We start from the raw sequence: 12,404 nt of genomic DNA, 5'->3' as shown, positions 1-12,404 counted from the left end.
TCCCACTTCCAGTCCCAAAGGAAGGAATGTGTGTTACATTAATTGCTAACAATAGGTCCTCTAGTATTTGTTGAATGGATGTTTGGGTTTCTGCTCGCAAACCAAAGTGGATCTTGAAAGGGTACCCATGGGTCTCTTTTCAAAATTAAATCTGTGCTTTCAGGTCTCTCATTCTTAACCTCTATGCTGTGACTTCACCTCTGAAATGCTGGCTAGCGGTGGGAGGTTCCCTTTCCTGGGCACAGCGCTTCTTCATAGAAATGATCCCTGCCGTACCTGTGCGAACAGCAGAGGGGAAGGCGAGAAATGAGCCGGCCTTTGGGGCCTACCGAAGTCTGGTTCTGTGACTTAGCAGAGCTGTGTAACCGTAGACCATTCAGCTTCTCCGAAGAACCTAAGTACTCACAGTAGAGGCCATTGTGATGGGAAGCAAAGGAGATACATATTTCAAAGTCTGAAAAATGCCACACAAGTGAACGGTACTGCTGGGTCTGTAAGAGCGTTCAGATTGGTCCTGACCCACTTTTATGACTCTAGCACTTAGTATGTTTCACTCTCTGTTCTTTGAGGCTTGAATTGCCTTTGTGCCTGGAGTGTGCTCTTTCTCTGCGGCAGACCCCGCTTGTCCTCCCTCCTCGTCTCTCATGGTGGTTTTACTTACCCTTGTGGCGCCAGTCACCCTGTCTGTCTCTCCCATGAGACCAGGTTCTTTGCTGGACACACACTTCTGAATCCGCACAACCATGCCAGTGCTGGTGCAAAATAGTTGTTTAATAAATACTTGTTGAAGGAGTTAAAAAAAACAGTACCAAGACTAGAGTATCAATACTTGTATTACTAGTTCAAGCTTCATGTCCTTTGCAGGATTCTTGTCCTTTGCTTTCAGCTGTATTTAAAGTCAAGGCTGTCCATAACCTGACGTTTCTCTCTCTACCTCATCACGCAGGTTTCTAGTCAGCATCCTCTTAGGAGGAGTCAGAACGTCTGGGTCCCAGCTCCCAGCTGGACCACGGAACTAGCTTCCTGATTTAAAAAATAAAATCACTTTTCGCCCAACGTTGTTATTTATCAGCAGTAGTATTGCAGTTCTCTGAAATTTATGATCAGATAGGAGATGTTTAACAAGTGACATTTAACACAACAAAGCTTGTGAATTACTGCTTTTAAAAAATACATGTTAGGATTGCATCTGTAAAATAAAGGCACTGTCATTCACTTTCTAATAAGAAAGTACACTTATCGCGGGTATTACGTTCTAGACCCCCCGCGATAGGTGAAAATCTGCGAAGTAGGAACCTTACATTTATTTTAGTATTTACTGCACAGTACTGCAAAATCCCGCGATATAGTGAAAAATCTGCCATAAACAATTAAATATTTTTTAAAATCCTGCAATACAGTGAGGCCGTGATAAGTGAACCGCGATAGAGAGAGGGACTGCTGTACCTCTTTCTTGAGAGGAAAAGGGATAAGTTATCAAAAGCAGCGAGTTTTGGTGGATTCATAGCCTGGATTCATCCATGAGGCTACTTCCTGTTCAGAACCTTTCAGAGTCCCTGATTTCTCTTCACGCTGAGACACAAGTTAGAGCTTGCTTCAGTTTTCTTTATGAAACATGTACCATACCAACACCCTTCAGCCAATGAAACGAGAAGGCGCAAATGCAGAGAGCCTGGAGAGCAGACCAGGGCAAGCGAAGTGCAGGGGGTGCGCCGCCCTGTGCGCCCCGGCTGTTCGTGCTCAGTGGAGCACGCCCACCCCGTTTATGACCGGGGCCTCTTCTCATTCCTCGTCTGAGCCACTCAAGAGGGCTGTCTGGTAGGTGGGGTCTGACTTCAGCTTCTGAATCCCAATGATTTCTCCTTCTCTGTGCCTCGTTAACCGAGTAAAAAGGCTGTAAGAGAGAAACAGGCAAATGAGCCTCCAAACTCCCTTATTTGTTCACCCAGGAATGTGAAAGCATCTAATGGTTCTTAAAGGATTTTCTTTATATCTGTATCAAATACTGTGCTTGCGTGTCTGACTTCTCAGTGTTCATTGGTAGATAAAGGGACCCTGATTAATATTTAATAGTTAATGTCATTGAGACTAAACTTGGGTCTCCCGCATACATTTTTTACTATTTCACTGACCAGGAAGTAGAACTAAAAACTATGACCTTGAGTTGCCTCTGGTCTGTGCGGGACTCTTTCTGGGTGAGGTGTATCTGCTTTGGGTAGGGAAATGAGGACCCAGGAGAAAAGACAGGGCAGCCATGACAGCGCAGCACTAATACCATATGCCAAGAGTGACTCGCACTACGTTAAAGACTGGGGCTCTTCCATTTACTCGTTGGGTGACCTTGGCCACATTATCTTTTGAAGCCTTGGTTTTCCCATCTGTAAAACATCACAGTGCATATTTCATAAAGCGATAAGGGTTAAGTGGGGTAACAGGTTAAATGCTTCCTACAGTGCCTGGGACAGACCAGGAGCATAGGAATTACAATATTCTCCCTGAGGAGCGCTTTAGAGAGCACTTGCCGCCTGTGTTATCTGATTGACACAGGATCTGAGGACAGGCACGCAGTGATGGGATTAGAATGAACCGGGGACAGAGCAGCCACCGCACTGTGGTGCTGGGGCCTAATGCAGCGTTTTCCATCACTCCACAGGCCTACAGTCCATCAGGGCTGCCTCTGAAGCCTGGCTCCGTCACAGGTCCCTGCCACCAGTCAGGTCCTTTCCCTTCTCAAAGCCTCGTCACCCTCACTGCGGCATTCCTAGCTCAGAACGTGGCGTTTAGTGGGTACTTCAGTGGTAGAAGTTAGCACAGCTTAGTTACGAAAGGTGGGTCACAGGAAATAAAATGGTGCAGTGTAATAAGTGTCGGGCAGAGGGTTGGTCAGGAAGGCAAAACTCGGCAAAAGTCGCCTTCTCTCAGACGTACCAGTAGACGAGAGAGTAGTTGGCGGCCACAATGCAGAGGGCAGCCAGGTAGTGCCAGCAGAAGCACATGGTGATGAACATGATGTTTGAGTGGTCGTCCTGGTCCCACGTGGGTGCTCCAGAGGGTGGGAACAGCACAAACCCAATCTGGTGGATTACACAGAGAAGTCAGCCTTGTCATTTGGCGCGTCCTTCCTGGGGTCACCAAGGCATCCGGACGTTCCCAACCACCTCATTTCCCATACCTGCGTTAGTAGAGAAAGATCTTTTTGCACAAGAAAATTACTAGGTTAATTGTGGTTTTAGTATAGGCTTATTGCAAACCACACCACAGGTGAACAGTTTAGCAAGTGGATCTTGTAGAAGGTACCAATACCTCCACTGGGGCGGGCGGATAGGGAAATGTTTAATCTGCTCACTATGCATACTCCATAAATTGCTCTTGTTAATGTGACAGCAGGGGACTCCTGGATCAAGTTACACAGATCAAGGGGCAGACAAGGTAAGGGGTGTAGCCTTCTGAACCCACCACCTGGCGTGTTAGTGCTGCATTGGCAGGACTTCACCTGGACACGTTCAGAGGGGCCCCGTAACCCATACAGCGTTAGGAGTGCTTGGATCATTACCTGCCAGAACCAGGTGCCCTGAAGAATAGTGAGGCTGGTTCGGAAAAATTCCAGCACGATGTTGTCCCGAAGAATCACCTCCAAGAAGATACTGAGAGCCCCTCCGAACACGGCGCACAGCAGGAGGGAGTGGATGTACTGGTCCAGCGGTGGTCGGTTATGAACGTGGTGGTAGAACAGAAAACCTGCCAGGAGGCCAGTCATGGCCATCAGAGAGTTGCCTGTTTCTATGTCAGAGCATTTGTTCTGGACTTTTTCCATTATTAGAATTTCCTCACAGATTTTTCAGCACTTGAAAAGTAAGTTTATATAACACTATACAGGACAACAAATATGCAGGTAAAATATATTTTGTGTGTAAAGTGGGTATAAGCAGCACAGGCTAGGTCTTTAAATCTCTTTACAGAATCTATGATAGGGATCAACAGAGGATGGGTAAGTGATTTGCGACAAATTGTGTGTGTGGGTGTGTTTTTACTTGAAATTCAGTTTTGCCCTTCACCTTTTTTTAGCTCTTCCTAGGGTACAAAAGTGAGGTGGTTGGATTACAAAATGCTTTTTGCCCTGGCTGGTGTGGCTCAATGGATTGAGCACCGACCTGTGAACCAAAAGGTCACAGGTTCAATTCCCAGTCAGGGCTGGGGTTGCGGGCCTGGTCCCTGGTGGGGGCCATGTGAGAGGCAAGGATCCATATTTCTTACATCTATGTTTCTCTCATTTCTCCCTCTTCAGCTCTCTAAAAATATATAAAATCTTTTAAAAAATAAATAAAATAACCATCTCTTTTAAAAAGTGCTTTTTTATGACCCCATTTAATGTGTTATATTGGGAGATCTGTCCTAGCCTATGGGTGGGTCTCCTATTTGTTTGGGGGTTCAGATGGTAACACTGCAGGATCGGGGGTGGAGTGCGGTTTCTCTTCCCAGACCACAGGGAGTCATACTTGTTGCACGGCGGCATTCACCCAGTCTTCTGACAGTTGTGTGTTTCTGTGTAGATGTGCGCACATGCACTCACGCACGAGCGGGCGGAGGGTGTGAGCTGGTGGGGGAGGGCACACAGCGTTTGTGCACCGTTAACTGGTGACTTTGGCTAAAAGCCTTGTGCTTTCATGTGCTGCTTTATGGACTATGTCACCTATACCATCCAGAGCGTAGGACTAAGCCTGCTCAAGTTGAAGTTCAGAGAGTTGGATTTTTCTGGGGCAGGTTATTATATTTTCAACAGTTCTGGTCTATTGTGCCCTGCTCCCTCATAATGACAACTTGTCAGTGTCTTCCTTCCTTCCATCCTTACCACTAAGTTACCTTCGTTGAATGTTGCCACAGCCATAACCAGTCTGTCGAGCCCCAAGGGAACGTGACTGTTGAGATAGGTGACCATATCAGTGATTCCCGAGACTGCAAAGAACAGGTACATGGTACTGTGTTGCCAATTCATTAACTTTATCCACTGGTTTTCAGAGTACAGGTGAAGGTGGGGCCCATCTGGAACAAACTGCTCTGCCAGAATCCCTGCAGGGAAATGAGAATGGAAATTGAGGAGGCAAGAGTAGTTCTAAGACAAACAGGTGACTGCAAAAAATAGACCTGCGTCTGGAATGAAGTCGGGATGTGGGTGAATGTGGCCCGTGGTTCAGTGGACCTACTCTGCTACTTCGGTACAAAGTAAGGTATTTGCTGAGGAACCTGTGTAAACATCTTGCCTTTGTTGCTGCTGTTCCGGGGGCCCGTGGGGGGAGGAGGAGGAGGAGTAGAAATGTAGCCACACGGGTTCACAGGATATCTGTCTAGTAGCTGAGACGACAGTAAGGCATTGTCACCTAAGGGAAAGTGTGGCAGGTAACTTCTTCGGGCTCCCTCCGCCAAGTGAGCAGTAAAAGAAATCCTAGAAGGAAACAATTAGGTTGAAAATAATAGAGTCTGAGCCGGCAGACACGGTGGTTAGGATCCTCGGGCACGCCTAGGGAGGGACGCAGCTCCCACATGTTTCCACAGGGCAGACTTCACGTGAGCGCTCTTCCGAGGCCCCCGCGTGGGCTCCATGGGCTTGTGCGCTTCCCGTAGCTTTACCTCTCGGTGACCTATGTGATTCTGGCCACACTGTGTCTCAGGGGAGGCAAAGTTGAGAGACTGAGGCCAGAAGGTGGATCAAACTGCTGTAGCAGAGGTTCGGTTCTCAGCCCTTCTCCTGTCCCGTTTTGGGAGGCAGACAACTTGCCTTTATGCCTGGTGTCCAAAATGTTCGTGGGGCCTAAATAAATCCTCCATGACAATATTCTGAATCCTGTTCCCAAAACATTTTCCCCTCAAACCGAGCCCCTTTCTGAATTTATGTGTAAAGGATTAAGGAGTGGTGAAAGCCACCCAGAGAAAGGAGGTCCCAGGGACATTAGAATGAAGTCCTGTGAGAAGAGACTGTTGAGTTCCCCATCGTTCCTCAATGCCTAGAACAGAGTTCCTGGCACATGGTGGGAATTCAAGAAATAATTGGTGAATGAAGGAGTATTATTTTCACCCAAATGCAATTCTTCTAGCTTTATTTGGGCCAAGTTGCTGCTGCCTTGACCATTTCAGGCATATGGTCCCTGTCACTTCTCAGCTTCAGAAAGAAGAGAAAGACTTTCTGAGACCCAAATGGCTGGTGAATGGGAAAATCCAGCTGGACTGGGCAAAAAAAGCTATGCACCTTTGCTAATCCCAAGAGAAGCTACTGTTACAGCTTCTGCTCCTCCCAGGAAACTGTTGGCCAGAGACGGTAAGTGGCAAGTGCAATCACAGAATAAGACCCCTCATTGGTACTGGTCATTCCCTGAGGACCACCGGTAGGGTGGCACAGATGACAAGTGGAAGTGGGGGGGTTTGTTGGAATGGGGCACATTAAAGGAAGGGCCCCCTCTGGGGCTCCTTTCTCTCTTCCCCCATCTCTCTCACTGGCTGTCCAGCATAATAAACTCCCCTCCATACTCGCCTGAGATCTGGAGACGGAGGCTATGCCTGTGAGTAGGGTGTTTATTCTTGAGATTCTAGTGGAGAGACAGGTGTGTGTTGGGGGGGAGATGATTTTTTCTAAAAATTTTATTTAGTACTTTCTCATAACTCATATACATGAGCTTACCCTTTGAATTTGTTCTTTGTTCTCCTTCTTTTGTGCTTTGTCTTCTTCATAAAGTATGTCTTCTGTTTCTACAACCTATCCCCACGTCCTTCTGGGGCAAAGACTGTCATTTACGTGGTAGTTTTTCACAGCGCACTGAGAGGTCAAGGCTATTAACTTCCTATTACAAAGCTCAGTACACAACTGGAAATGCTTTTTCTCTCATCTCTGCCAGTGGAAACTTCCATTTCACGGGGCCCACAAAGTGGGTTGAAGGTTCTGGGTAGGATGGGGAGCCTCCCCTGGACCAGGTCAGCCCCATTCTTACCAATGACCGGAAATAAAGTTCTGATCGCGGCCTCAATGATCTCGAGATGCTGATAATGACGGATCTGGCTCCTCTTCCCCTTCTGATGAAAGTACTTCAATGGGTACTTCACGGACCACCACAGCCCGACTATCAGGAACAGGCTCCCCGGGAGAGCGTGGCCCTTGAAGTTTGCCATCGGGGCTCCAGGATACCCGGAAAACAGCGAGCGGTGAGATGGCTGAGTGAGGAAAACGAATGGATGTTAAGGCAGGAAATGCCGCACGTGACTGAGGATTCCAAACCACACGCCGTCCAAAGAAGGATGCGCTCATTCTCCTAAAATAAGCCTCTGGGCTGCGCCACTGCAGCCTTATCTGCAGTGAGTCACGTGCCCAAGCGGGTGCCACTGGCCCTGAGGCTTTAAAAACACGCGTAAATAAAGGGAAAACCCCTGAACAACAGGTAAATATTGATCTCAGGGTAGAAAAGCCTTCCTAAACATAAAGGAGGGAACCAGGAAAGTATTCCCCGACACTGGCATTTTATAGATCAGAAACATCGGAAGGCGAACAGCAACGCCACGATCAATGGGTATTTGTGTTGAGCTGAGCTGGTGCCTTGGATTAAGAATATGTAGATTGTGACCTGGGAAATGAGGAGGAACCAGCAACCCACACAGCTGGCAGGAAGCTCCCTTAGCATCGCAGCTCCCACCTTGGCGATGTGGAAACCACAGGGTTGTTTTGATCGAAGGTAGTTTCCATACATTCACACAAAGGCAGTAACATCACAAGTTCATTACTTCAGATCCCAGAAATAGGGCTGGGGCTGGGGGCGGGGCACTGAGCTGGGAAGGGCAGCCTCTATCCCAGAGCACCAGGAGCAGGAGACAGAAAGCAGGGTAGGTAGCAAGCACCTATATGACCTTTAAGAGGTGGTGGGGTGGAGATCACTAACTTTTTGTGGGCTTAACTCTTAAGTGGTTATTTTAAAAGGTAGCCCAGGAAAAGCAAAGCTAGAACTTGAGGTGGGATGCTGAAGCTCAGGGTCTTGTCTAAATGTCTAGACTCTCCGTGTGAGCAGGGCTGCCATCCTGGAAAATGCCTAGGCAGCAATATCCCCTTAGGGAGCCTTTACAGATTCATAAGGCAAAGACAGTGGAAGAATGAGCAAAGACATGAACACAATTTACAAATAATAGAAATGGATAATAACTCTCACAGACATGCATATTAATGTACAATCTCATCTTCACCTAATTGGAATATAATTTGAAAAATTAGAGATTTGATGCAGCTCCCGTATACACAAATATGGACAATATGATTTAAATTCAGTAAAATTCAAAATTAAGAGTGTTATCTAGAATCTATTCAGAAATGATAATTTTTTCCCCATGGCCTGGATGGTGACCTAAAGAAATGGAGGTGGTGGGGGTGGGGGTGGGGGGCAGGGCAGAGCAGTTGATGGTCATCTAGAAAGTACCCTGTAGGAAGCTAGAGGACTGGCGCTCTGCACAGCTTGCACCAACCCTGGTGGCGGGGCGTCCCCGTCCTCTCTCGTCCTCTGGCACTGGCTACATCGTCAGGGCTCTTCCGTGCCTGACACATTTACAGTTGAGGTTGCTGCTCTTCACAGGAACTCTCACAAGCTTTTAAAAAATGCTTCTAGCTTTTGAAATGTCAAATAGTATTTAAAGGTTTTTAATGAAAGGCAGCAACCCCATGCTCCCTCCCTCTTCAACACCCCCTCCCCCCAGAGAAACCCCTTTACATCCTTTCTGCTGCTTTTTTCTGGTAATTACCTCCATGATTCCAGTTAATTTGAGTGCACACTGCCATCTGTTAATTTAGTCGCCAGGCGTTCTCTGTCAACTTCCTGGAGCTCTTTCGCCACCTCTCCCTCCACAGTAGTTACAATACACACAGCTATTGAAATCATTAGTTTCATTATTATGGCTCTACAAACCCCAAATCCTTATCAGCGTCCACATGGTCCTGTGCTTTCCCTTCAATTTCTCCCGCCCCTCTCTCTCTGCGACACAGGGTCCCCTCGATCACTTCAGCAAGTACAACCCACTCCTGCTTTAGGACCGAGCACTGTGTTCTTTCTAGGACAATTTTCCTGCACTTGGGTCTCTGCTCAAATGGTTGTTTAACCTCTGACTACTTTATGTAAAACAGCTGATACGTCCCCTAAAAACCTTCTGTGCTCACCCATTTATCCCCCCCTCCCCTCCCCTCTCCCCAGGCAACCACTGATATATATATTTTTTAATTAGAGAGGGGGAAGGGAGGGAGAAAGAAAGAGAGAGAAACAGCAATGTGCAAGAGACACATCGATGGGTTGCCTTTCCCATGCCCCCCAGCTGGGGACCTGGCCTGCAACCCAGGTTGTGCCCTGACTGGGAATTGAATCAGCAACATATTGGTTTGCAGGTCGGTGCTCAATCCACTGAGCCACACCAGCCAGGGCTGACCTTTTTATTGTCTTCATGTTACAGAGCGAAAGAGGGTTCTTCAACGTGGCGCCTTGGTGTAAAACCCGACAGCTAGTGTTGAGGAAAACAGGTCTTTATTTACAATATTCCAACCTGGGGAGGACAGTGAGCACTTCAGCTCAGAGCCCTGTTCTCCCACGGGACCCAGCATTTCCCTTGCTCCCCAAGAGGCTAGAAGTCAAAACCAAGCCCAGGAGTTCCCTGTCCCTTATCTGTCAGCTGTCTCCTTCAGGACCTGGGGTACGATGTCATCAGCCTCCGTTTAACAGTCCAGGAAAACATGTGCTGTGTTGCACTGGATCACGCGTGGTTCTCTCTCTGTCCTTTCAGAGCCGCATGGATCTCTCTTCTGTCTCCTTGCAAGCTACGTGGATCCCTCTACTCTCTACCTCCTTGTAAACCACACGGAACTCCCTCTGCTCTCTGCCAAGAATGGCTGCCGCCTTATTTTTAAATCCCCGACCAAGGCCTGTGACTCAGTGGGCGTGGTAACCAGCTCTGACCATTCGCAGAAACTTGCGCAGGCCCTGTACGCTCTTTCCTCACCATCCAACGGCCAAAGCCCCTCCCATCTCCTTGGGCCTTCAAGAACTGAATCCATTTGCATAACTAAGACCCTAGCTGCCAGCTACAGATGTGCAAGGGCATCTTGACAGTTGCTCCCTTCCTCCATCCCCCAACCGCAGGCTCTGGGGATTTTGGGGACCCCCACTCTATAACACCCATAGTTTTGCCTTTCCCAGAATGTCATATACTTGGAATCATATGGTATGTAGGCTCTTCAGACTGGTTCGTCTCTTAGTCATGTTAGGGATGAAGAAGCAAGCCAGTGACTCTCAAACCGGTAGGAGATAATTAACAGATGAATCATGGAAAAGGGGCAAGGAAATGACATTCCGAAGCTCCTCACACATATCTCTGGGATCAAAAGGAGGAAGACTGTTGTCACCAAACACAGAGAAATGGGAAGACATATCTAGATAACTTTGCAAATAAGTTGGAGACAGACCTATAACTAGATTGCCTTTAGTTAATCACATCCTGAGTTAAGTAGTTAGTCAATTATTTTGTGAACCCGGATTAACCAGTACAGTAGTCCTTCTCTATGTCGCAGTTCACTTATTGCAGCCTCACTGTATCGCAGGGTTTTTAAAAATATATTTAATTCTTTATCACGGATTTTTTGCTCTATTGCAGGATTTTGCGGTACTGTATACATATGTTGTTAAAGTTACGTAGGTTTAAGAGTGTAGAATATGTTTAAGAACATAAGTAGTGTTTATAAAAGTGTGGAAAAGGTTAATAAGGGACTAGGAACAGATTATAAGTGTGTGGGAAGGGTTTATAAAGCCTTAAAATATATATAAATACTAAAATAAATGTAAGGTCCCTACTTCACGGATTTTCACCTTTCGTGGGGGTGTCTAGAATGTAATACCCGCGATAAGTGAGGGAATACTGTAATGGAGAAATGGAGGAGAAGGAAAGGGGAGGGGGAGCTAATTGCATTAGGGAGGAGGAGCTAATCGCATTGGTATAAAACCAGTTTTCTTTGTCTACTTCGTGCGTACATGATCCTGGCTGGTGGTGCGCCTGACTCTGCAGACTCATGAATAAACGCCTCGCTTTGCTGCTCAGGTCCTGTGTCTCGGTTTTTATTGTGAGTGTTTCTCATAGTCATATGCATTTAAGTTTCCTCCATGTTTTCTTTTTTTTTTCTTTAATGGCTTGATTGTTTATTTTTTGCATCAAATAATAGTCTGTTGCCTGGATGTACCACAGTTTATTTATCCATTGAGCTACTGATGGACATCCTGGTTGCTTCCAAGAATTGGCAATTCTGAATAAACCTGTCACAAAGATCTGCGTGTGGGTTTTGTGTGGACATGAGTTTCTATCTCCTTTGGGTAAACACCAAGGAGTGAGATTGCTGGATCCTACCGTAAGAAGATGATTTGTAGAGACTGCCAGATTGTCTCCCGAAGTGGCTGTACTATTTGCATTCCCACCAGTGTGGAAGAAAAGGGGCCACATAGTAACCAGACAAGCTCAGGGGAAGCCTGTAAGCTGCCTTACAAACTCAGAGACCTAAAGCAACCACAAAGGATGGTCTGAAATTAAAAATAACAAAAAGCCGTTCATGGCTGGTAGTCATGTCCTAGGCCAGTATTTTTCCCTAACAAAGGTCAATCTTTATCTTAAGTGAGCCTGTTGTCTTTTTACATCTGTAACAGACCTTTGGACCAGCAAAATAACTTCCCTTTTTCCGAACCCCCAGGGCACAGGCTGAGCCCACAGTTCCCCTCATTGTTATTGTTACCATGTTAATTGTTGACTGTTACCTATCCTGTACTCACCTGTGTAAAAGAACCTTTCATCTGATCCCAGAGGTTCCCCAGCCCCTTCGTGTCCTCTGCCTCCCTAACCTATCACCAGGGGATTTCCTGTATCCTCCTTTGATTGTAATGGATAAAATAAGGTGCTAAGCTGCCCTTCCTTCTCCGTAGCATTATTTCAAGTCTCACTGAGGTCTTGCTTCCCAGCAATTGTCTTTGGCTCGAACAAAGTCACAAAAATTCTCTCTACGCCCGGATGTCTCTTCCATTGACTGAGCCATGTATGAGGGCTCCCATTGCTCCACATTCTCACCACCGTTTGGTGTTGCCGGTCCTCTGGGTTTTGGCAATTCTAACACGTGTGTAATGGTGTCTTGTTTTAATTTGCGTTCTTCTAATGACATATGATGTGGATCATCTCTTCATAGGCTTATTTGTAAATCTTCATTGATAAAATGTCTGTTAAGGTCTTCAGCTCATTTTTAAATCAGGTTGTTTTCTTATGAAGTTTTAAGAGTTCTTTATTTTGGATAACAGTACTTTATCAGATGTCTCTTGTAAATATTTTCTGTTAGTCTGTGGCTTATCTTTTAATTTTCTTGAATTTTG

At 46.5% G+C, this 12,404-nt stretch overlaps 1 protein-coding gene across 1 annotated transcript in view; it reads right to left on the bottom strand.

The window, feature by feature from the left end:
* Positions 1-1,285: 1,285 nt before the first annotated feature.
* TMEM45B (transmembrane protein 45B) overlaps positions 1,286-12,404 on the bottom strand; it is a 31,232-nt gene continuing 20,113 nt past the window's right edge. Inside the window, exons 2-6 of the mRNA XM_090292038.1 lie at positions 6,978-7,197; positions 4,861-5,067; positions 3,554-3,738; positions 2,929-3,074; positions 1,286-1,894 (exon numbers count right to left, since the gene is read on the bottom strand). Of these exons, the coding sequence (XP_090148164.1) occupies positions 1,783-1,894; positions 2,929-3,074; positions 3,554-3,738; positions 4,861-5,067; positions 6,978-7,155 (828 nt within the window). The 5' untranslated portion in view covers positions 7,156-7,197 and the 3' untranslated portion in view covers positions 1,286-1,782. The remainder of the gene's footprint in view (positions 1,895-2,928; positions 3,075-3,553; positions 3,739-4,860; positions 5,068-6,977; positions 7,198-12,404) is intronic.

Source organism: Furipterus horrens, unplaced genomic scaffold (genome assembly GCF_987537825.1).
Source record: "Furipterus horrens unplaced genomic scaffold, mFurHor1.1.pri manual_scaffold_11, whole genome shotgun sequence".
NCBI lineage: Eukaryota > Metazoa > Chordata > Mammalia > Chiroptera > Furipteridae > Furipterus > Furipterus horrens.
Note: the sequence above shows the minus strand (reverse complement) of the source record. Positions and strands in the feature narration are given on the sequence as shown.